The following is a 23,413-nucleotide window of genomic DNA, read 5'->3' on the forward strand; positions in this document are numbered from 1 at the left end:
CTTGGTAACCAGAAAGCCCGCTCATCTCTAAGAAACAAATATTGCTACTGTTCTAAAATCATACGATTTCTTCTGCTCTTTTGAAATACTAATGATCTTACGCTATTTGCTACTTAAGAATTGTGCAGTTGGTGAATTTGGCAGAAAAGTGAAAATGTTCTCTTTTTTTAGTCATTGGTGGTAAATATTTCATAAAACATATATATAGCTGTCTGTAGTACCGTAAGTGTTTTTGTAGTAAGGTGGTGTCTCTGTAGTTCTAACTGGAAGCTCTGCCCCTCCCCTGTAGGAACTGAGTGTTTCACCGTCTCAATTCCCAACATCTCTGCCCTCCTTTGTGTTCTTTTGCTCTGAAAACTGTCATGTGAGCCACAGTGGGAGACAAAATTCTATCTCTGTTTTGAATCTAAATGACACAAAACAGTCTCAATTAGAATTTGTTTTGATTTGAATTTGGCTCGTTTTTCGCCAATTACTCAAAATGCCAACAGAAGTAATAGCCCGCATGCTAAGATCCAGCCGCTTTGCAAGGCATTTCAACGCTTTCCTATGCTTTGCTATGGCAGGCCCCAATAAAAGAAAACATATAAAACTCAAAAAACAAAACAGCATTAAGATAAAGACACAATAGACAATAAAATAAAGTAACAAAATATTCAAAAAGTGTCCCACTACCAGATACTAAAAGCCATATTAAGCAAGTATTGGCCTTGAAGAGGCCTAGGTCAAAGATTTGAATGTCTAATTAATAAAAAGTAATCTTTTTATTAAAAGAGCTTTAAAAGTGGGGTAAAGATCACAGCATCACACTAAATCGAAGTTAAACTATTGCCTCCAAGTCTGCAAACAAATTGCTCTACGCAGCAGTTTTCTTTTTTCCATCTATCCTTTTCTCCCTTTTTTATCACTCCCACTCTTCTTCGAAACAAGGTGTGCCTCGAGTTTTAGATGCTACAGGGCCTGGAAGATTTGACATTTCTGCTTAACACACAGAATTAGCAAAAAGGCCTAGACCCACCACAGAACCTTAAAAGGACACAAACAACAAGAGATTTAATTAACCACACATAAATTATACCAAACCTGCTTTCTTAAAATAACATTTGTTTGCTACCAGCAAGAGAAGCCCTGTAAGCCGTTCCCTTTGAGATTCCCATGCCACAGTTTTTTTGCTGTATAATAGGATTTTTATTTAAATGCGAGATCAGAAGAAAGAGACCAGTGCTGATGGTTGGGATACTGTAAAGATGTTTATGGGATGCTGAGAAGCCCTGGGCAAGTTGGATTAGCCACTGATAAAACACACTGTACTTCTTAATGATATTCCACAGAGGCATTCAGCGTTACTCAAGCACCATCAGCCTCTGAGATGCTGGGTACAGACTAAAAGCAGTTCCCACAAACATTGCTGTTTTGCACAAGCACTGTGGCTGCCTTTGTTAAACGTGTGTCTTCCTATAATTGTGAATCTCACTGTTCAGTGGTAGTAATTAGTGTCTTGACACTTGAAGTGAATGATAGCATCTACGACACTGTTTACTTATGCAAAGCCTTTGGGTTGGTTGAGAAGCTTGTGTGCGCTGGCAGCTGTGGTATTGGTTCAGAAGGAGAACTTTTCACATGTGGAGGGTGTGGTGAGGAGACGGCGCAGGGTGTGGATTGCGGGACATCCTCTCGCTCCGTCTCCTGTGGCAGTGGCGGTGCTGTCTGAAAGCTTTGCTGGCTTTAAGGGACGGCGCAGAAGCCAGCTTTCACTCACATGCGCTCACGCCACCTGTGGGTGTGGTCTCTGTGAATCACACGGGCATCAAAGTGTGCACGCTGAAGTGTTGGAGCCTTCTCAGGCTTCTCGTGAAAGCCTTCCCATGGGGCCCCAGTGAGCGCACAGCATTCTGACGTCACAAGCTACCGTGAGAATAAGACCTTTGTCATTTAGTGCACTGTGTGAGACCTAAGAAAGTCATCTTCAATCCCATGCCAATGATAGGCTATTGGTGGTTACTGTGTGCCTGTATTACAGTGTTAAGGCTTAAACGACGGAGTAACAGCAAATTAATGAAAAGAAGGATTCTCATGTTTCCACTGGGTAACACAGACAAGTCTCAGCTCTGGGTGTCTAAGCTGGTTCACAATGTTATAACATTGTGAGAACTCCCCCACCGCAGTTTTTTTCTCACATTGAAGAAGCTGCTCCCTATTTACAGATCAAATTAAGGGGATGAATCCGTCTAACAAGCAGTGAGGTTCACGATTCCAAATCTGCTATTGATTTTTTTGATTAATTCTTGGATCATTCTGTTCATACAAAAACAGATTTAGGTGAAAATCACAAAAACTTAATCTGAAGAGTGTCTGAATCAAACAGACAGACAAATGGTAGGTAGATAGATGATAGGATGATAGGTATCCATCCATCCATCCATCGTATGTGAGCAGCCTCTGCTCTGTCCCCAAGCTTGCATCTGTTTGTTTACAAACTCCCACCTGACATGCACATCCAATGTCTGTAGAATCAACACGACACTTCAGAAACCTCTCTCATCTGAGCTTGAAGGAACTGATCACCTGTGTCTTAGTTTGTGCTTGATTTTTTGTTTGTCCACATTATAAGTTTTGTTATGTGTAACATCTGTGCATAGTGCAAGAGTTCATAGTCTGCACACACATTGATCACGGATGCAGTTTAACACATATGAGTTACTTTACAATTCTCATGGTTGTAGCTACTAATTCCTATGCAATCTGGAGTTCAAGCGCCCTGTGCCAGAAGTAGCAAAACATTTTTCTTTCATGGAGCCCACCTAGATCATTTTGTTGAGATTCCATCAGCATCCAAGCAGGGCTGCAAGCATGGAGACTCCACTTATGGACAGAGACAATCCAGTTCCATTAGTGATGAGGTGGCAGAATCTGAACCTAAAGTAAGGTACTCCATTCCTTATACTGTCGCTGTTGTTGAGTTCAGACTATGTATACTGATCACAAAGAGTCTATGACTTTATACCTCTTCTTCCAGTTTCCCTTTCGGAGTATTATTTGGGCCCTAAAACCTCAATCGGTTCACTCCATAATGTTATTATATCTTCTACTGAGAAGAAACATGTCAGTAAAATGAAAAGATTAGTATTAACAGGGGTGCCCAAAGTTGGTCCTTGAGGGCCGGCCTCCTGCATGTTTTAGTTCTTTCCCTGGTTTAATGCACCTGGATCAAATGATGGCTTGTTAGAAGGCCTAAGAAGAACATTGACATGCTGAAAAGGTTGTTGGTACTACCAGGGAGAGAACTAAAACATGCAGGATGCCGGCCCTCGAGGACCCACTTTGGGCACCCCTGGTATAAACATAAACAGTTTGAGTTGCAAACTTAAAAATTTTTTTAGCAGGACAAAAGTCAGAATTATCTTTTAGTAAAGAAGGTGAAAAATATTCAGAATTAACTGGAAAATGTTTTTGTTGGGAAATATAATATCAGTTGTTTGTATCCAGCTTAATACCTGAGAGAGATGAGCACATATATTGCCAGGGGAGCTGGATCTTGTGCTGTCTTCAAGTCCCAGCTCGTCTAGGGGTCGGACGGTGCGTCTGTCTGAGGGCGTGTGTGGCCTGCGTGGGGACAGAGGTTTAAAAGTGGAGGGGACTGATGGTGGCACTTCACACGGAGACGGAGGGACAGAGATGGAGCGTGGCATCTCCACAGTAACCCTGAAGGATGAAGAGTCTGTGAAATTTGGGCCGGTATAAATGGGAGCAGTGGGGCTGCCATGGCGAAACTGCTGCCGCTGCTGCCACTCGTACAGCTGCCACACCATCCCTTCCTTCGTGGCCATTCGCTCGTCGGTGGACATGCGGAAGTGGCTCAGCCGATCGTGGGCATACTTATAGTCACTGGGTAGGTTGCATGTTGTTGGAGGGGAGCTGCTGCCAGACAGGAGGCGAGGGGACTTTGGTAGCGACTGATAAGTAGCATCCGTTGTGCTGGATTTGGGCTTTAAAGGAGGAGTCCGCCGAGGGAGGTTGTACTCAACGGATGGAGCACTGAGACAGAAAAACACATGACATTACGATCTTTTAAATTCTCTATAAATAACACAATGAGAAAAAAGGGGCCATATATTGTGCAGTTCTCAAATTAACCACAAGATGGAGCTGTCATTTATTCAACACTGTCACATTCATGTTCTTTAAAAGAGATGCATTCTAAGGAATCAGAGCCAACTGACCTCTTTGTCGGGTCGCTTTTATGAACTTTGACCCACTGCTCCACCTGAGCCAGAGTATTTTTCCTCTGAACATGCTTCCCCGAGTCAGTCCGTGAAACAAAGCCCCTTTGATAGACAACACTTCCATTTTGCTCTGTTGGTAGAGTCACTTGTATCACAGTCTGCTGTCCGTTTTTGTTGGGGGGTCCACTGACAGAGTCTGGTGAAAGTCTCTCTACTCTTTCCTGTGGGGCTGCATGGCTAGGTTTTCCCTGGATCTCCAGACCATACCTCCCCTCATCCCCGTGAGCCAGTCTGATCCCATTATCCTGAGCTTCTCCTCTGTCTGTCCTGTGAGTGCCGTCTGACTTGGGTGAGATCTGAGTATTGTGGACATGGTTGGTCTGAGGGACTGCTTGCTGAACAGACTTCTCCAATTCTCTGCGGAAAACGTGAGACAGGTTAACAAAAGCTAAACAGGGATATAGAACATCTACGGTAATTATACGGTTTAGATGGATAGGCATCTGATCAACCTCTTCTGATGAAGTTTATAAATAGAGTCCAGAATTATCTCTGAAATGCATATAAGGCAGCAGACAGACAGCAATATACATAAATCAGCCATTAAATCAAGAACAGGTAGATAGTAGTGTGTTAATCCCCCTATTGCAGCCTTAAACAGTCCTGACCCATAGACTCCATAGACCCCTTAAGTGCTTTGGTATCAGACATAACAGTGCAAACAGAAGATATGGGACTTCTTTGTCCAGCACACCCAAGGATGAGTTGTGCTCATCTAACCATTCCAGAACCACTTTTGCTTTTGCTTTGCAGTAGAGTCAATTATCCTCCTAAAAGAAGGAATATTGATTTGATAAAAGGATGCGAATAATAGTCAGCAACAACGGAATGTGCGGTTCAAGTATCCAACATCAAAGAAGATGGCACAAAACCACGTTTCACTGCAGAACTTGCCCAAAGCATCACACTGCCCTTGTCAGCTTCTGCCAATAAGGCATCCTGTTGCCATGTGTTACCAAGACCAGCAACACACAATTATGCAGCCAATCATGTGATCTTTAATCAAACTTGATTCATCACAACAGGCCACCTTCCTCCCTTGTTTTCGGATCCAGTTCTCATGCTCTTGTGCCTGTTGTTGCTTTGGACAGTGATTAGCTCAGACATCTTCGCTGGTCTGAGGCCACATAGCCCAGTCATCAACAAACTGTGATGGTCTTTGTCATGAGGCACCTTTTTGTTGCAGAACAAGGCTAAATATAAGGAGAAGTTGATTGTATTTCTGTCCACATAATGGCATGCTTATGTGGACAGAGGAGAGTAATGATTACATAGTAATTCAGTAGAATGATTGTCAATTTGTCTTCATGAAACAACTCTGGTCAGAGAATTGTTGTCCCTGATAGAACCACCAATTAATAATTTCTTTATATATTTTTTACAATTAATCGATTTAAAAATATGGTGTGAAAAAGCAATTAAACAAAGCTATTTCTAAATAAGCTTTGACCTTCTAGTAGCAATATAGTTTTTACAGCATTTATTCCTTTTCCCAGAAAAATACACAAAAACTCTGCAGCACTGACTCGTATTGGTCTCCAGGTGGCAATATTGCCTAGCAGATTCGAAGCAGTGCATCTTGCTGATTACAGAGGTATAAGTGTGGTTCAGGGAACATTTTTCATAGATGCAGCATTCTTGCTGTAAAAGGCTAGGATGACTACGGGAGATTTTTTTGCAATCCGTTGTGAAGGTTTAGTAAGACAAACAAAAAAAACTTGAGACTACTCCCATAACCACAACTGTTAACTGCATATGACAAACACAGTTTACTATATGGCAAGACATAATTGTGTCTCAGGGTTACTGGGCAGAGTTTGGCTCGCAGTATAGGATATTTTTATAGTAAAACTAAATAAATTACATCCAAGAAAAAAACACTTTATCAAGTTTTAGTTGTAAAGAATAAAATAGTTATTTATAAAACTTCTTTTTATGCTACACTTTTTTTCTTTCTTTTTTTTTTTTTTTACAGAGCTCTTCAGTCCCTTTTCAGTCTGTAGAAACGATGCTTCACGGATTGTGTTGGCACCAGCAAACGTCCAACCAATCACAGAAAAAAGCAGAGAGTGGGACCAACCTCTTTATAGTGTGACTCTGCTGCATTAGCGCAGCCTGGTTCATGGCCCGGATCCAACCATTCATGTCCTCCTGTGTGTCCGCGCTGAAGAAATATGTCCGCATCCCGCAGTGTTCCGCCTGTGAGCCAATCACAGAGTTCTTATTGTAAATGTAAGAGCGCATTCCAGTGTGGGTTGCCTGTCAAAAGGGGAGATATCAGAGGAGGGCAGAAAGAGAGGGAAGGTATAAGAGATTTTTCTTTTCCTGATTCTGTCAGAGAGGATGATGAGTGAAAAACTTCACTGAAACCTTTAAACTCAGAAGTTTGCAGAGAAATTTTATAAGAGCTTTTACGTGAGGAGCAAAAGCGCTGCAGCAGAAGCAGTAAAAATGTTTGCTGCTTCTTGGAAGGAAAAAAAGACAACACATATCGTTTCCCCTTTGATTTCCAATAAAGCAGTTGCAATCCTTCTCGAGAACAAAACTTGGAGCAAAGAAGAAGAAAAAAAAATACAAAAGACGCTCGACCGGAAACTGCAGCTCCAGGGGGAAACTGTGAGGATATTGTTGGTGCTTTGTGGGAGCAAGCGTTTAGGTCTACAGGAGATTCAATACTCCAGGTACATATAATATAAACTCAAAAAAGTCGACTTCACATAATATTTCCATTCCCTTAACAGTTAGGTTTATTTACTATTATATTATATTTTCTTTTCTTACATATTAACCCTTATTTTATGCTAAACACAGTGTTCATCTTACCAAAAAGCTAAATCTCAAGGTGCATTTACACTTCCGGAACCACAATGATTTTCTGAGGTTGCTTTTCTCCTCTCCTGTGTTTTTCTAATGCATAAAGTAGGACTAAGTTAGACAAAAGTTGGTAAAAAAATCTACACCACAACTGGCCCTGGAAGATGAACTAAAGGTGGAGTTTTGTTGAAGGAGAACAAGCAATAATGAAGTAAGGTTCACTGTAGACACAAAAACCTTTAGAGATAGAAAACAGATAATCACTTTAGGTATTTGTTCATATAATAATGATAGGGGCTATGCTTTTTTCTTTCTCCAACAGTGGGGAGTTAGGGTGGGCTCAGTTAATTTACAATTCACTCTCGGAGTTTAGAGTGACAGTCAGTGGCTTTTAAACCGTAACCACTGTAATTTCAGTCTTATTAGCCTTATTTCCACATTTATAAGCCCATTCTGTATTTCAGTGCTGTGGTGGGTGGAGATATGTGTACATAAAAAAAGAATCTGGAGAAAAACGTTCAGGGAGCTTCATCTTAAGTTTTATCTTACCAAAGCCCCCTGACACCCCCCCCCCCCCCCCCCCCTCACACACACAGACAAATAAATGTATTTGTGGAGTAAATAAATGTACTCTGATAAAGGTTGACAAAGTAAGTATACTATAATACTACAGCTAAAAAATATTTTACTTATATAGTAAAGCCTATTAAAAGTTGTTAAAGTTAAATGAAACACTGAGTGAATGATGTTAATATCTCACGTGATAACATAAAAGTGGATATTACATTTTTCAAACAATCAAATTTATTGAATATCCAGCATAAGATCAATTGCTGATGGCAACATAAATACAACAAAATGCAAAGAATTTGCAGAGAAGAGTGGCAGACACAGATGGAACCGGGCCAACCACCCAACCATAATGATGAAAAGCGATAAGGAACAAGCGACATGACAAGACAAATACCAGAGCCTCTGAAATTGATACTGTTAGTGCTGAATGTGATCAGCAAATCAAATAAGCTTCATCCTGGGCCGGTCAGTTTCCAACAATTCACACTGGCTTTTTCACTGGAACATGGACGACTAAACATACCAGAGCATTCCACGTTTCCAACGTCACAAAACAGGATTTCGGATTTTAAATAAATCAAGCACTGACCTTCATTCATATGACTGTATTCCATAAACTTTGTGCCCAATTCTTATTCGAATGATAGACAGGATCTTTTGTATTTACTCAGATGCAACACCAAGATAGCAAACAAATGTGCCAATGTCTAAATAGACAGAGACTTAACTGCAAACAAGGGACCTGTTTGTCTGCAGACAAACTATATTAAAATTGATGAAAGTCAGATATACTCTGGCATTGTCTCACAGATGACTCGCTGCAGTCATGCTTGCTTATGGTAAGGCCAAAGTGCACATTTGAAAATGCGCACTCAGCGGCTAGTGGCAGGATATGGAGTGAAATAAGGTGAGGATGGTGTTCTACCAATGAGTCTAAAGTGAAATCAAATACCTATTCATGCAAGACAGGAAGCCTGTGAGACTCAGGACGGCCACCCGCAGAGAACAGTACTCACTCCGCCCACGCAAACACACCGGATCACAATGGAAGGCAATTGACCAACAGGGAATGAGAGAAACACAGTGAGATGAGCAAAAATAAGAGAACAGAAAACAACAGGAAGTTACAGCTGATCAGTGCTGACTCAGATAGAGAGAACAGAAAATGGATCCAGCTGTGGTGTCACAGAAAGCAAGAATGGGTAACAGTTCAGCTTAAAAAGTGGGATCAAATTATATATTTGTAATAGGTTGCTATTGATATAGTTTTACAGCATTTATTCCTTTTCTACACAAAAACTCTGCAGCACGGCAATATTAAGCAGTGCATCTTGCTGATTACAGAGGTATAAGTGTGGTTCAGGGAACATTTTTCATAGATGCAGCATTCTTGCTGTAAAAGGCTAGGATGACTACGGGAGATTTTTTTGCAATCCGTTGTGAAGGTTTAGTAAGACACACAAAAAAAACTTGAGACTACTCCCATAACCACAACTGTTAACTGCATATGACAAACACAGTTTACTATATAGCAAGACATAATTGTGTCTCAGGGTTACTGGGCAGAGTTTGGCTCGCAGTATAGGATATTTTTATAGTAAAACTAAATAAATTACATCCAAGAAAAAAACACTTTATCAAGTTTTAGTTGTAAAGAATAAAATAGTTATTTATAAAACTTCTTTTTATGCTACACTTTTTTTCTTTCTTTCTTTTTTTTTTTACAGAGCTCTTCAATCCCTTTTCAGTCTGTAGAAACGATGCTTCACGGATTGTGTTGGCACCAGCAAACGTCCAACCAATCACAGAAAAAAGCAGAGAGTGGGACCAACCTCTTTATAGTGTGACTCTGCTGCATTAGCGCAGCCTGGTTCATGGCCCGGATCCAACCATTCATGTCCTCCTGTGTGTCCGCGCTGAAGAAATATGTCCGCATCCCGCAGTGTTCCGCCTGTGAGCCAATCACAGAGTTCTTATTGTAAATGTAAGAGCGCATTCCAGTGTGGGTTGCCTGTCAAAAGGGGAGATATCAGAGGAGGGCAGAAAGAGAGGGAAGGTATAAGAGATTTTTCTTTTCCTGATTCTGTCAGAGAGGATGATGAGTGAAAAACTTCACTGAAACCTTTAAACTCAGAAGTTTGCAGAGAAATTTTATAAGAGCTTTTACGTGAGGAGCAAAAGCGCTGCAGCAGAAGCAGTAAGAATGTTTGCTGCTTCTTGGAAGGAAAAAAAGACAACACATATCGTTTCCCCTTTGATTTCCAATAAAGCAGTTGCAATCCTTCTCGAGAACAAAACTTGGAGCAAACAAGAAGAAAAAAAATACAAAAGACGCTCGACCGGAAACTGCAGCTCCAGCGGGAAACTGTGAGGATATTGTTGGTGCTTTGTGGGAGCAAGCGTTTAGGTCTACAGGAGATTCAATACTCCAGGTACATATAATATAAACTCAAAAAAGTCGACTTCACATAATATTTCCATTCCCTTAACAGTTAGGTTTATTTACTATTATATTATATTTTCTTTTCTTACATATTAACCCTTATTTTATGCTAAACACAGTGTTCATCTTACCAAAAAGCTAAATCTCAAGGTGCATTTACACTTCCGGAACCACAATGATTTTCTGAGGTTGTTTTTCTCCTCTCCTGTGTTTTTCTAATGCATAAAGTAGGACTAAGTTAGACAAAAGTTGGTAAAAAAAAATCTACACCACAACTGGCCCTGGAAGATGAACTAAAGGTGGAGTTTTGTTGAAGGAGAACAAGCAATAATGAAGTAAGGTTCACTGTAGACACAAAAACCTTTAGAGATAGAAAACAGATAATCACTTTAGGTATTTGTTCATATAATAATGATAGGGGCTATGCTTTTCTCTTTCTCCAACAGTGAGGAGTTAGGGTGGGCTCAGTTAATTTAAAATTCACTCTCGGAGTTTAGAGTGACAGTCAGTGGCTTTTAAACCGTAACCACTGTAATTTCAGTCTTATTAGCCTTATTTCCACATTTATAAGCCCATTCTGTACTTCAGTGCTGTGGTGGGTGGAGATCTGTGTACATAAAAAAGAATCTGGAGAAAAACGTTCAGGGAGCTTCATCTTAAGTTTTATCTTACCAAAGCCCCCTGACACCCCCCCCCCCCCTCACACACACAGACAAATAAATGTATTTGTGGAGTAAATAAATGTACTCTGATAAAGGTTGACAAAGTAAGTATACTATAATACTACAGCTAAAAAATATTTTACTTATATAGTAAAGCCTATTAAAAGTTGTTAAAGTTAAATGAAACACTGAGTGAATGATGTTAATATCTCACATGATAACATAAAAGTGGATATTACATTTTCAAACAATCAAATTTATTGAATATCCAGCATAAGATCAATTGCTGATGGCAACATAAATACAACAAAATGCAATGAATTTGCAGAGAAGAGTGGCAGACACAGATGGAACCGGGCCAACCAGCCAACCATAATGATGAAAAGCGATAAGGAACAAGCGACATGACAAGACAAATACCAGAGCCTCTGAAATTGATACTGTTAGTGCTGAATGTGATCAGCAAATCAAATAAGCTTCATCCTGGGCCGGTCAGTTTCCAACAATTCACACTGGCTTTTTCACTGGAACATGGACGACTAAACATACCAGAGCATTCCACGTTTCCAACGTCACAAAACAGGATTTCGGGTTTTAAATAAATCAAGCACTGACCTTCATTCATATGACTGTATTCCATAAACTTTATGCCCAATTCTTATTCGAATGATAGACAGGATCTTTTGTATTTACTCAGATGCAACACCAAGATAGCAAACAAATGTGCCAATGTCTAAATAGACAGAGACTTAACTGCAAACAAGGGACCTGTTTGTCTGCAGGCAAACTATATTAAAATTGATGAAAGTCAGATATACTCTGGCATTGTCTCACAGATGACTCGCTGCAGTCATGCTTGCTTATGGTAAGGCCAAAGTGCACATTGAAAATGCGCACTCAGCGGCTAGTGGCAGGATATGGAGTGAAATAAGGTGAGGATGGTGTTCTACCAATGAGTCTAAAGTGAAATCCAATACCTATTCATGCAAGACAGGAAGCCTGTGAGACTCAGGACGGCCACCCGCAGAGAACAGTACTCACTCCGCCCACGCAAACACACCGGATCACAATGGAAGGCAATTGACCAACAGGGAATGAGAGAAACACAGCGAGATGAGCAAAAATAAGAGAACAGAAAACAACAGGAAGTTACAGCTGATCAGTGCTGACTCAGATAGAGAGAACAGAAAATGGATCCAGCTGTGGTGTCACAGAAAGCAAGAATGGGTAACAGTTCAGCTTAAAAAGTGGGAACAAATTATATATTTGTAATAGGTTGCTATTGACAAAGTGCCAAAGTATTTTTTTTTTCTTCCTGAACAATTCATAGGTCAGGGTTAGGTGGCTCATCAAACAAAAATAAACTCAAGCTGAATACAAAGGCAGCCAAAGTCCAAGGGAAAAACTTTGAAAAACCTTCAGAAAGCCTGAGGAACTGTTGATCAAGAACATTTTAAAATATCACAAGAAGGTTTGACTTCTTGGAAACAAACTATAAAGAAATGTGGGAAGACTCAAGACTATTGCACCATCTTGCGTTAGATTATTTTTTTTTTCCTACTACCTTGAGTTTTTTTTTTTTTTTTCAGTTTGTAAATCACAATACATTTTAGAAGCTTTAACATTAAGTAACTTCCCTTTCTCTAAGCTGCGGTCATGCATTCTGAGCAGTAAAGGATATTTCAAGCTCGTGAAGGAGCTGTTCAGTACAAGGTGGTAGAGCAGAACCCTGTCTCATTATCTAATCTAACCCTATATAGTACATCTATACATACTCCTCGACTAGCAAGGGGGAGGAGATGGGGAACAGGCTGAAGGTAAGATTAATATTTCAAAAGCTGCAATTATCATACAAATTCCATTGTATGCTGTGAAGCTCAAGAGACACAATTCATAGGCATCTGCACTGTGTGCACACTCTCACACATTTACACACAGAAACTAAGAACAAAAAAAAACGCACAAAGAGGTTGAAAGGATTGCAACAGAAAGGCCTGGAGCTGAAACAGCGGATCAAACATTCAGGCATCCGTGTTCTTCACTGCAACCTCTGTGTAAAAGAGAAACTACCAAATATTGGCACACAGGGACAGGATTCCCAAAATGCTAAAAAAAAAAAAAAAATGTCTTTGTAGGTAAGGAAAAGACATGTTAAATATTTTTTAAAAATGTATGTAGTATAATCCCATGCTAAGGTAAGTACATCCCATTTTATTTAGTTTTTCATTGCGGAAAAAAAAAAAAATTAACTACACACTCACTTGACCAGCAACATGACAATACTGAAAAGTGTTGTTGCCAATCAAATGCTTCTCATGAACCCATTATCGAGTGAAAATAGTGCACGTTTTCATTCTTACTTTGTCTTATTTGATTTCCAAAAACACATCCAGTTTAAATCTGCCAGAAATGGATGTGACTGAGAAGCGGAACACATTCAACAACTGCAATAAATTTTCCCACATGTAACAAATATGAAGCTCTAAGTCAAATAAAATGTCGCCAAGAAAGACTGTGATCAATGCACCTACGAAACTGGCAAGACTTTTAGAAGAACACGCACATTAAACATCCAGATCACCTGATGATAACTCCCACCTATCTACTCAATATGTACTACTAATTAAATGTGATGCATTGTATCCAGATGCTTTTGCTGGATCTACAACTTTGTTGTTCAGAGAAGGTAAGGTGTTGAAGGTGCCCATTTTTCTCTGCACAAGTACTGGAATTTAGTCAAAACAATGTGTTTGGTTTTATCACATCATAGAATTGTGTTTCTCCTCATCTAACAGTTTTGTAAGGTGAGATTTAGAAAAATCTAAAACTGCACACTGCTATACACATGTAAATCATTGCTTAGTCTTCTTGTCTCTGGTGACTATATTTCTTTAAATTGTTATTATATATAAAGCAAACTATTCAATTGTAAGGAGTAATGTTTAAAAAACAAAGTATGCTTCCTTTCAAATTTCATGGAGAAAGTTCATCATTTGCAGACTTAATTTTAATTTGAAGGCTACAGTCCTGCAGCCTGCCCTTGACACGTGCTTATATGGGCAGCACATTAAAAATGTTTATCCCGCCTTCTCTTCATATTAGGCAAAAAATGCAGACCATTCATGAGCCTGCAGGGCTAACTTGATTAGATTATCTACTACTAAGCAATCCACTATGACACCGAAAACAACAACTGAGCTGGATGCAAAACATGGGAGAATGCAAATAAGTAGAGATCAAAGATCTAATACACTTATTTCAGATAAATAAAAACTGAATATTAAATTTATTTGAGTGAATTTGACTTAAAACTACAATCTGAACAACTTTCCAAGTTACATATGTTCAGGACAGCTTTAAGCAGATCAGATCCGCTTCTGTGTTACCTTGAAAGCATATTTGCGGTTTATGTGGTCCTCTGGCTCCACTGGTGCAATGACATAACTGGGCAGAGGGATGCTTCCCAGCACCGTTTCCTCTCGGCTGTCTGTTACAAACGCAGAAACACACATAAATGTAGAGTGCTGTTCAAACAGTGTCTTCAGGCTAAAGCTTGTCTGGTGTTTATGAGCAATTACAATTTCACAAACAGCAGGAAAATGAGTGAGACTTAAGTCATGGGGGACATCTGTCTCCATGAGGCCATGTGCTAGCATGGGCCACAATGGGGCATGCGGTTTATCTATTATTCAGGAAGATTAATGGAGAAGAAGAGGCTGAGCCCACAGCAACATAAGCAGAGATTAAATTCTGTAATAAAGAACTTCAAGTTGATAAGGTCGGAAAAGTTGAGCGTGACTGAAAGCCAAGGATGCCACATAGGTAACAACAGAGGGACATTATTCTAAATGACAGCAGAGGAGATCACCGAGGGTCTCTGCGCTTTATTTCACTGCTATCTTTTAAACTCTGACAAAGTGCACTTTTCACAGACTCACCTTTGTAGTAAAACAAGCAGTAGTCCGACAAAACAAACCACTTCCGTTTCCACAGCCTCATTCCAGAGCTGTCCTGGAGGTGAAGGGAGAAAATAAAGCGCAGTGTGTTTAGAGGTTTTCCTTCCAGGAGAGAATTTCAAGTCACATTTTAATTAAGAAGCAGCTTGGGAATAGTGTGCTTGTTAGTAAAAGTGAGTGGGGGAAGGCTATGTGCATATCATTAAAGCAATAATTGCACACCACTTTTTTTTTTGTCTTGCAGAATTTGATACAAAGATTCTAGATTTTTCTGATTTCTGTAGCTGTTGCGTTTTTATCTTTTTCATGACTTCTGTGAAATGTGAGGAGAATTTGTGCTCACCTGTTTGTAGAGCCAGCCCCTTACTACCACTGGGATGTTGAGGTTTCTTTTAATAGCGTGATCCCTCTTGCCAAAGCTGTGGACCTTCCCGCTTCCTCTAGAGGTCTTAGGGAAGCAAAGAGGGCCATGAACAGTTAATTGTGTGGCGGCTTGGGTAAAGGAGGTCAATTGATTTTACCTATGTGAGATTACATTGACAAACAAAGCAAAACTGTGTTCATATGCAGTGTTGTGAAAAAGCATTTACTCTGTACAGGGTTGTTCTGTTTCTAGTCTTTCATCAAGATAAACAGAGTTAATAACAAATAACAATTTTGTCAGGATGATGTCATTAATTCAGTTGCTTCTCCTGCACTTTTTTCAGGTGCGTACAACTAGAAATGATGCTATTATGTTTGTTCTGCTTAGCACTGGTTTTCCCTTTGGAACTCTTCCATGGATTACAGTCTCTTTCTTGTTGTTGAATATTATACACTGACCTAAACTGACCCAGTAATGCTTACAGGTCTGCAAATTTTCTGCAGACCACACCTGTTTGTAGAACTGAATGAGTTGTTGATGACCTCTTAGAGGTGTTTTGATTAAACACTTTAAAAACTGAAATACATCACTTTCTTTCTCATCTGTTCTTGAATTTGTTGTTTGATGCATCTTATCTTTTAGCCTACTTTTTGCAGAAGACAGGTGATTTCTTGATAACCCTGGTCTGCCAGTATTCGGGTTTCCTCATCATTTAACAAAAACAAACAAGCAAAAAAACAAAACAAAAACAACAAACTCTTGACAAGACCTTATGGACATTTTGCATTTTGCCATTGCAGGTGAAAGATCCCATCTGAGGCGCTTGCATTATAGTCACAAGAAACCAAGCAACTTGCTTAAAGTCAAGATGCAGAAATGTATCTTGACTTGACCGTGGTATATAATATAGTCATGCATAATAAGGCGTTGATTTTTTTCTGATTGCTCGATGACTTGGCTACATCCTTCACATGGATTCTCTGAAAAGTATTTTGGGTAGCTCTCTCCTAAAGTGGAATGAAGACGAAAAATCATCATTTTTGTCACCTGACTTAAAAATTGTGAGTCTCTTTAGTAAAACAAACCACAAAATGAAACCAAAATGTACACGTGCATCAACTTAATTCCTTGTAAAATGAAGCTCACCTTTGATCCTGAGGCAACATCCACTGCAGCTGGGGTCACAGCCCTGGAGAACTCTGCGACCATGCTGGGTGACCTCTGATTGGCCGTTAGCTTGGACATGCGGGACTCTATCCTGCAGTTGACAGCACAGTGTGAATGAGAATGAGCAGCACAGACAGGATGAGGAGCCTGGAATAACGATGTTCCTTCTTGATTCCTGTAGTGACAAGCGGTGAAAAAGAGACCAGGCATGTGCTGAGCTTTCACATATAAAAGGATGTGGGGTTTTTTCCTGACATTAACACAGGATCTGTCACAGCCAATGGCTTCTTTAGTAGGATGTTTTAGTTGGAGTGGAAAGAGCTCTGTGGTACTTGAATATATCCCACAGAAAACATGCTACGCAAAAACAAACAAGGGGAAAACGCACCCATTTTACACAACTGTCTGGGCAAATCATCTAATTCACAACTTATACGATCTCCAAAAATCTTAATTTTTCAAAGGCTCAAGCAGAATCTATGTTTTTAATGACTGAAAACATAGCTGAATTTAAAAGGAGTTTAGGAGAACTCTTGGACCACAGCCATTCTTACCGTTAGCAGCTCCAGAGTTGAAGGCTGCACTGGCTAATTAAACACAGAAACAACAAAAAGGATTTGTGTAACTTTAGTAAAGCTGCCTGCTCTTTTTGTCTTGGAAGCAACTCCAGGCCACCTTATTGTGCAGATCATAAAAGCTACACCATGATTTTATTTAGCCTTGTTTTTTTTATTTTATTCAGTGTTAATGGTCTTTACCGTCTGTGAAATAAAAAACTCCCATTAACACATCAATGAAATCCCAGGATTAAAGATAACATAGTTCACATAGCTGAGTGGAACTGCAGTGTTCTTTTAACATCTTGTTTTAATGAAGTAGATTTCTCAGCAGAACATTACTTATTTTAAGACAGTTTGTGACATTACACAAAGGCTTTATTTAGTTGCATATATAAAAACTCTCATGAATAAATACATATATTTGCAACAGCTGTTGTTGTCATAAATCGGTAGTGACGAAACCTAAATAACTACCACTTCTCTAAAACATGTGGAGACTAGAGTTTGAATATATTTTTCTGCAAAATTTAAAATGGTACAATTGAATTAAGATGATCTGAAAAGAAGTCTTTTCAAATTCTACAAATAGAATTAGATCTAGAGTTTGACTGAGTCATTATAATAATAAAACGCTGTTGCCAGAACCATGTCTGGGGTCCTTGCTGGAAGTTGAATAGTTTCTTGAAGATTCTTCCACAATTTCCATGTGTTTTGCTTCTTCACCCTTTCCATTAACTTAGTCAAGGCTCTCTGTCCTCATTAAAACACAAACAAACAAAAAAGCCATGATGCTACCACTACCATGTTTGGCATTAGATGTAGTATATCAAGAGTGATGAAGCAGTATTGGTATTACATACCAATTTGTAAAACATAGCGTTTTACATATTGGTCAAAAAGTTCCTATTTTAATCTCATCTAAACACGTGTTCTTCTTTCATATATTTCCTGTGTTATTTTCTATCAATCTGAGTACCTTCTTGTCACCTTGATTTTAAATTATAGCTTTCCTCTTGAAACTCTTCCTCACAGCTCAGGTTTGTGGAGTGCTCATCAGCTGGCTATAACATTGACAGATTCGCCAATGAGAGCTGTGGATCCCTGCAGTTCCACTAGAATTACTATGGCTGCTTTTCTGATTAATACTCTCCTTGCCTTTCCTGCCTGTTCAGGTGGAAAAATAAGTCTTGATTTGCAGTTTGTGAGATGGTCAAAACTTAAGATATTACTTTTATTCATCCCTAACCCATCTGGTATTTTGTTTAATCTTCATGGTGCTGGTGGTTCACTAATGTCCTCTGACGCATGTCTGAGGTCTTCACAGAACAGATGAATTTATACTTAGATTAAATAATACACAGGTTGGTCACAAACTAACAATTGGTTGCCCTCATTTTGCTCCGCTTCATGGTTATTTTATAAAAATCACAATAAAATACATCCATGTTTCTAATTTCAAAGAGAAAAACGTTTAAAGAGAACAAAAAGTATAAAAAAACTGTTGAAAGGCAATAAAAACTTTTGCAGGGCATAGTATTTACAAGAACTTTGAAAACATATGCAAATAAATACTGTATTCAGAGCCATAATGAGACCAAGGCTAGGCAATTTTCACCAACCAACAGTGTCTTATGAATTACTGGTTATAATTATTGCATCTTTACACAATATTACATCACGTACTTGCAAAGAATTGCATCAGATCCTCTAAACAGAAAACTGGTTACTGTAACAATAGATTTTAATTTGTTGAACATAATGAGCGAGTGAGGCAGGAGCAGGTAATTTAAAAATCACTGAGACTTAATCAGTGCATATTCAGACATTAAGTAAAAGGGGGAAAAAACTTATAAACCCATATATATATATATATATATATATATATATACATATATATATATATATATATATATATATATATATATATATATATATATATATATATATATATATATATATATAATTTTTTATACATTTTTTAAATAAATTTTGTCAAATCAGAAGAATGCATAAATATATGTTAAATGTTAAATTAAGGGCAACCCAATAACTCTATTCCTGTTATAACAGGAGCTTAATGTTAAGATCCCTAATTTCTTCTAATATTTTCTCAGATGATTTATGTCTCCAGTTTTTGTAAATCTCTGAACAGCCATTTCTGATTTCTTTGTAAGACTTATAATTAATGTTATTAATTTAATTTAATTTTTTTTAGATATGACAGTTCAAACAGCATTTTGTTAAAGAGCATTTTCTCATTAGCTGTGTTTCCATTGCACATATAATTGCACTGTTTGACATACCAAAAATAAATGACTTAATTTAATCCATCCAAAGAGGGATGGATATCAAAGGCTGAATCAAAAGCAGAATAAAGAGTTGAAGAGTAAAGGCAACACTAGAGCAGAATACCTTCTCAATTTGGGTTGCTGCCAATAGTTTTACAAGATGTTCCTCTTGTAACTCAAGGATGCTGCCGATTTATATGAAGTTTCCCAGGAGATTTGTTGTGCCATGTGAAAGACCAAGTCAATATTTCATGAAGTGTTGAGCAGAAGGGAAAGAGTCGCTGTCCATATTTTTCCAGGTTCGTCATGGCATGACTGAAGTGACACGACGGAGTATTTGACATTTTTAAATCCTTTTGATTGTTGGGTGGACATAAAATGAGATAATTAACTGATCACAGTGTAATAATCTATAAGAAAGTCCAAGGTTTCTGGCTAGTAAAACACAGGTTCATTGACCTTTTAGTGGCCTCCACCAGCTGCTTCCTCCCCTCAAGACATCCTCAATCTGATTTAGACCTCCAGGGACAACTCAGACTTCCTCTTTACTGTGAGGGTAATAACTCATGGAAACTTACCTATTTCATATTAACTTAATAAATGCAGAATTAATCACTAAAATTTCCTATGATTACAAACAATATTTCATATTAATTTTGAAGATAACAAAAATATACTTTAAACATATTTTGCAGAGTAATGATTTTACCTTTCACACTGAATGGCTCTATATGCCCCTCTGCATGTTTAAATAAGCAACATAAACATAAAGTCAACAGTATAACAACAACACAAAGTCGTGCTTTCAACACTGTAAACATTCTGGTATAGACACAAAAAACGAAGTGTTTTGAGCCTTTTTAGTCTTCTCTCGGTTTGACAATGTTATATTTTTTCACAGTGTAAATGCAGGCTTTTTATTTTAACTGATCAGTCTTTCACTGGCAGATTTCCTTCTGGGCCATAGCAAGCATAGATAACAAGCAAATTTCTCTAAACATGCTTTTATTTATTACAGTATTTTATGACATTATTTTATTACTGTCTCAAACATTGTTTATGATTAAAAAATAATGAACTGATAGGTTTCTCGTTAGATGTAGTTGCCTTCAAAACTATGAAGTATTAGTGGTACTGGGACAGATTTTGAGAGATTTTGCTCCTTGGTGACATGACAGCAACTCAAATGTGCAGCCAATATTTCTTACTTTACTTGCTTTACACAGTATTTCAATTAGTTATGTATTGCCTACTGTGTTAACTGTGGACTTTATTCATGGGTTAAATTTTATTCCTACTCTCTGGTGGAGAATCAAACCTTCATCCTTTGAAGTGAATGATGACTATTTAACTATGGTAATCTTGCTACATGTGATTTAAAGATAAAATGATATACCATATACAGTAGCTTTCTCAAGAGAAAACGTAATAAAATGCTACTTTAAGTACCCCTGTGGTCCTAAATGGAATCTGTTTTCATAATTTACTTTACAGAACAGAAAGTGTTCTGTAAAGTACATTTTACAGAACATTAATTACATTATTTTTAAGGCATCTTAAAGGTAAGGAACATTTCCAGAAATATTTTCTGCAGCCTATCGTTCTTCACACTCTTGTTGCTGAATAAGCAAGTTACTTTGACTTTCTCATTTGACCTTTGTATTGTTGAGAACTATTTAATGACTTTGGCAACAAACCTGCTGTTCTAAGAACAATACCTATTCTCAACTGTTAGATTTGACTGTACAAACTCCTTTTGCCTTTATATGGCTTTCCAATTATGTTACGTGTAATACGGAGACAGCTAGTGCTGTAATAAGTATTATTCTGCTTATGATGACCATATCTAAGTGAAACAACCTTTTACCCCACTCAAATGATATGCAAATACACAGCTTAAGAGGACTAATCTAAGGATGAGGGTGCTTAATTTAAGACATAAGTGAGAAAGAGGATTGGAGAGAAATACTACATCAACTTTTCATGAATGTCCAAAGTCTCACTGATGTCTCCTTTGCCCACAGTGGAATGTTTAAATGCATGCAATGCATCAGATGACACCAACCACCCAAAATAAAAATCACACACCTGCTGTCTTATATTGAGCTCTAAGCCTGCAATATATCACTGATGGGTTTCCAGAAGGAGATTTATGCAAGTAGATAAAAACAACAATATACCCATCTGCTATGCTAGAAGAGTATGTGTGGTGGGGAATGAAAACAATCCAGTATTCTTATTTTAGTATATTTAACACAATGTAAATTTGGTGAAATAGCTGTGATTGTCCACATATCAATTTACCCGTAAGCAAGAAAATTGGCAGCAAGCTGCCTTCCAGTCTGATCACTGCTGTATAAATGTGTGAACATATATGAACGTGGCAGAGTAAACGGGGATTCAGTGTAAAAGCGCTTTGTGTTGTTGATGTCACTAGAAAATAACCATGTCCTTTCAGTCCAGATGCCATTTACCAAAACAAAAAATGACAATCATTGACATAAGTAGGCACAGTGATCATTCACATTCATTACCTTGGATACAAAAAAAAAATCCAAATACACTTATTAGTTGCGGTTTCACTGCAGTGTCATTATGATCACAACTAATGAGGTAATAATGTGAAGAACAAAGCTAATGAACTGCCAAAATCCAAAACTGGGGTCACATTATTACAGTAATAAGCCTCATTACAGAAGAGAATAAGTTCAGTTTGACTAATGAAGTTAAAGAGCCAATTCTTCCTCCTATTCTCACTATCAAACAGTTACTGACAGTCAAGATTGTAAGTAGCCTATAACAGCTTAACTGGGGGTAAAAAAAGGGTTATATTTCTTATATATATTTTCATTTCTTTGTTTTGTTTTATAAAGATGCCTTTGTACATTAAGGTTTTCAGAATAAAGAACATCTCACCTGTCTTGTAAGGTGTATTCTATGTTTTCAGGTGAAATCTGTCCAGTCACAGGATGCCGAAACGAAGTGCTCCTCAGATTATGGCTGCAGACAAAAACAGAAAAAAGCCGTCAAGTGAGGAAACCAGATGAGTACTTCATAAAACATAAAATTACATCTCTGGATAATCAGCTATAGTTTTTTTTTTTTTACTTATTTTAGCTATTGGACTGGTTAAAGCGACAACTCCAAATTCTCTCCTCAGACTTTGAAAAGTCTACGGCAGCACTGCAGCAAATATTCTTTTAGAGAAAGTTAAGGGCTCAGCAATCTCCCTCATCCAGCTCAGTGGGTTTTATTGATTTTAACAAGATGGGGGCTATTCATTGCTTTAACTAGAGCATAAACCCATCTCATTGTTGCAAGACAGTATAAAAATCCAAACCAATGCTGCAGATTAAAGTATTCTGAAACTATTATATTAGTGTGGTCCCTTACCAATCTAAAAAAACTTGGTTGTCAAATGAAAAAACAAAAAAGTTAAAAACGATAGTAATCAAAACCTGTATAGTGTACTTTTTCCAGACTAGTCAGGCTTTAATGATATGCTTAAAGGTACAGTCTGCAGCTATTCAAGATACACAATTCTTTAGTGCAACATTTCTAATACTACTGTGAATGCACAGAGGAGAATTACAAAACATTATTTAAAGCAATATGTAGGAAACATATTTTCAGGACAAGTGTTGATGGCAATTAAGAGCATGTAGCAGATAAAATAATCTAGACAGTTGAAGATGAATGACGCTTCTATGTCTGACTTTGGCACTTGATGTATTTAATTTCCCCAGACTCTGTTATCTTTCGCCGCAATTATCCTTCTATTCCTGTGCAGCACCTGACTGAAGTTAGCTTCCAGAATGTGGCATTAATTCACATGCTGCACAAAAGGCACTTACAATGTTTTTGTAGAACTCAGAGATATATCATGCTGTATTAAAAAAATAGAATCCTCCAAAGAACAGCTGCTCAGTTTCAATCCAATAAAGGCACAGCAGGACACAAACAGAGCAGGTCCTCTGCATCACCATGCGGCAAGAGGAGGGAAATCCAACTAAACAGAGTGGGAAGACTTATGTCCTGACATTTCAGCAAAGTTCAGACGGTTTGCTGCAACCCTTCACACCCGCACAGGCACAAAACATCATATTGACAACACATCCATTCATGATATATCCATGTTCACATTTACAGAATAACAACACAATTTGCACACGGGCTTCATTCAAGGCGGTAACAGCTTGTAACAACCCGAGCCACACTGTGCACGCAAAGCACTGCACCAGCATTCCTCCCTCCCGGTAATTAGGAATCTGGATTCTTTTAAGGCTTTTGTTTTAGACGCATT

At 38.3% G+C, this 23,413-nt stretch overlaps 1 protein-coding gene across 6 annotated transcripts in view; it reads right to left on the minus strand.

The window, feature by feature from the left end:
• plekha7b (pleckstrin homology domain containing, family A member 7b) overlaps positions 1 to 23,413 on the minus strand; it is a 90,245-nt gene that overhangs the window by 27,537 nt on the left and 39,295 nt on the right. For 4 of the 6 annotated variants that reach the window (XM_044100084.1, XM_044100059.1, XM_044100074.1 and 1 more), the window contains exons 5-12: positions 22,027 to 22,110; positions 16,242 to 16,353; positions 15,075 to 15,179; positions 14,714 to 14,786; positions 14,162 to 14,262; positions 9,503 to 9,681; positions 4,221 to 4,640; positions 3,495 to 4,035 (exon numbers count right to left, since the gene is read on the minus strand). In XM_044100084.1, the coding sequence (XP_043956019.1) occupies positions 3,495 to 4,035; positions 4,221 to 4,640; positions 9,503 to 9,681; positions 14,162 to 14,262; positions 14,714 to 14,786; positions 15,075 to 15,179; positions 16,242 to 16,353; positions 22,027 to 22,110 (1,615 nt within the window). Of the gene's footprint in view, positions 1 to 3,494; positions 4,036 to 4,220; positions 4,641 to 6,363; positions 6,557 to 9,502; positions 9,682 to 14,161; positions 14,263 to 14,713; positions 14,787 to 15,074; positions 15,180 to 16,241; positions 16,354 to 22,026; positions 22,111 to 23,413 lie in introns of those variants that run through there. The other 2 variants (XM_044100069.1, XM_044100091.1) reach the window with 2 other exon arrangements.

The sequence above is a fragment of the Gambusia affinis genome, linkage group LG02 (genome assembly GCF_019740435.1).
Source record: "Gambusia affinis linkage group LG02, SWU_Gaff_1.0, whole genome shotgun sequence".
NCBI classification, from domain to species: domain Eukaryota; kingdom Metazoa; phylum Chordata; class Actinopteri; order Cyprinodontiformes; family Poeciliidae; genus Gambusia; species Gambusia affinis.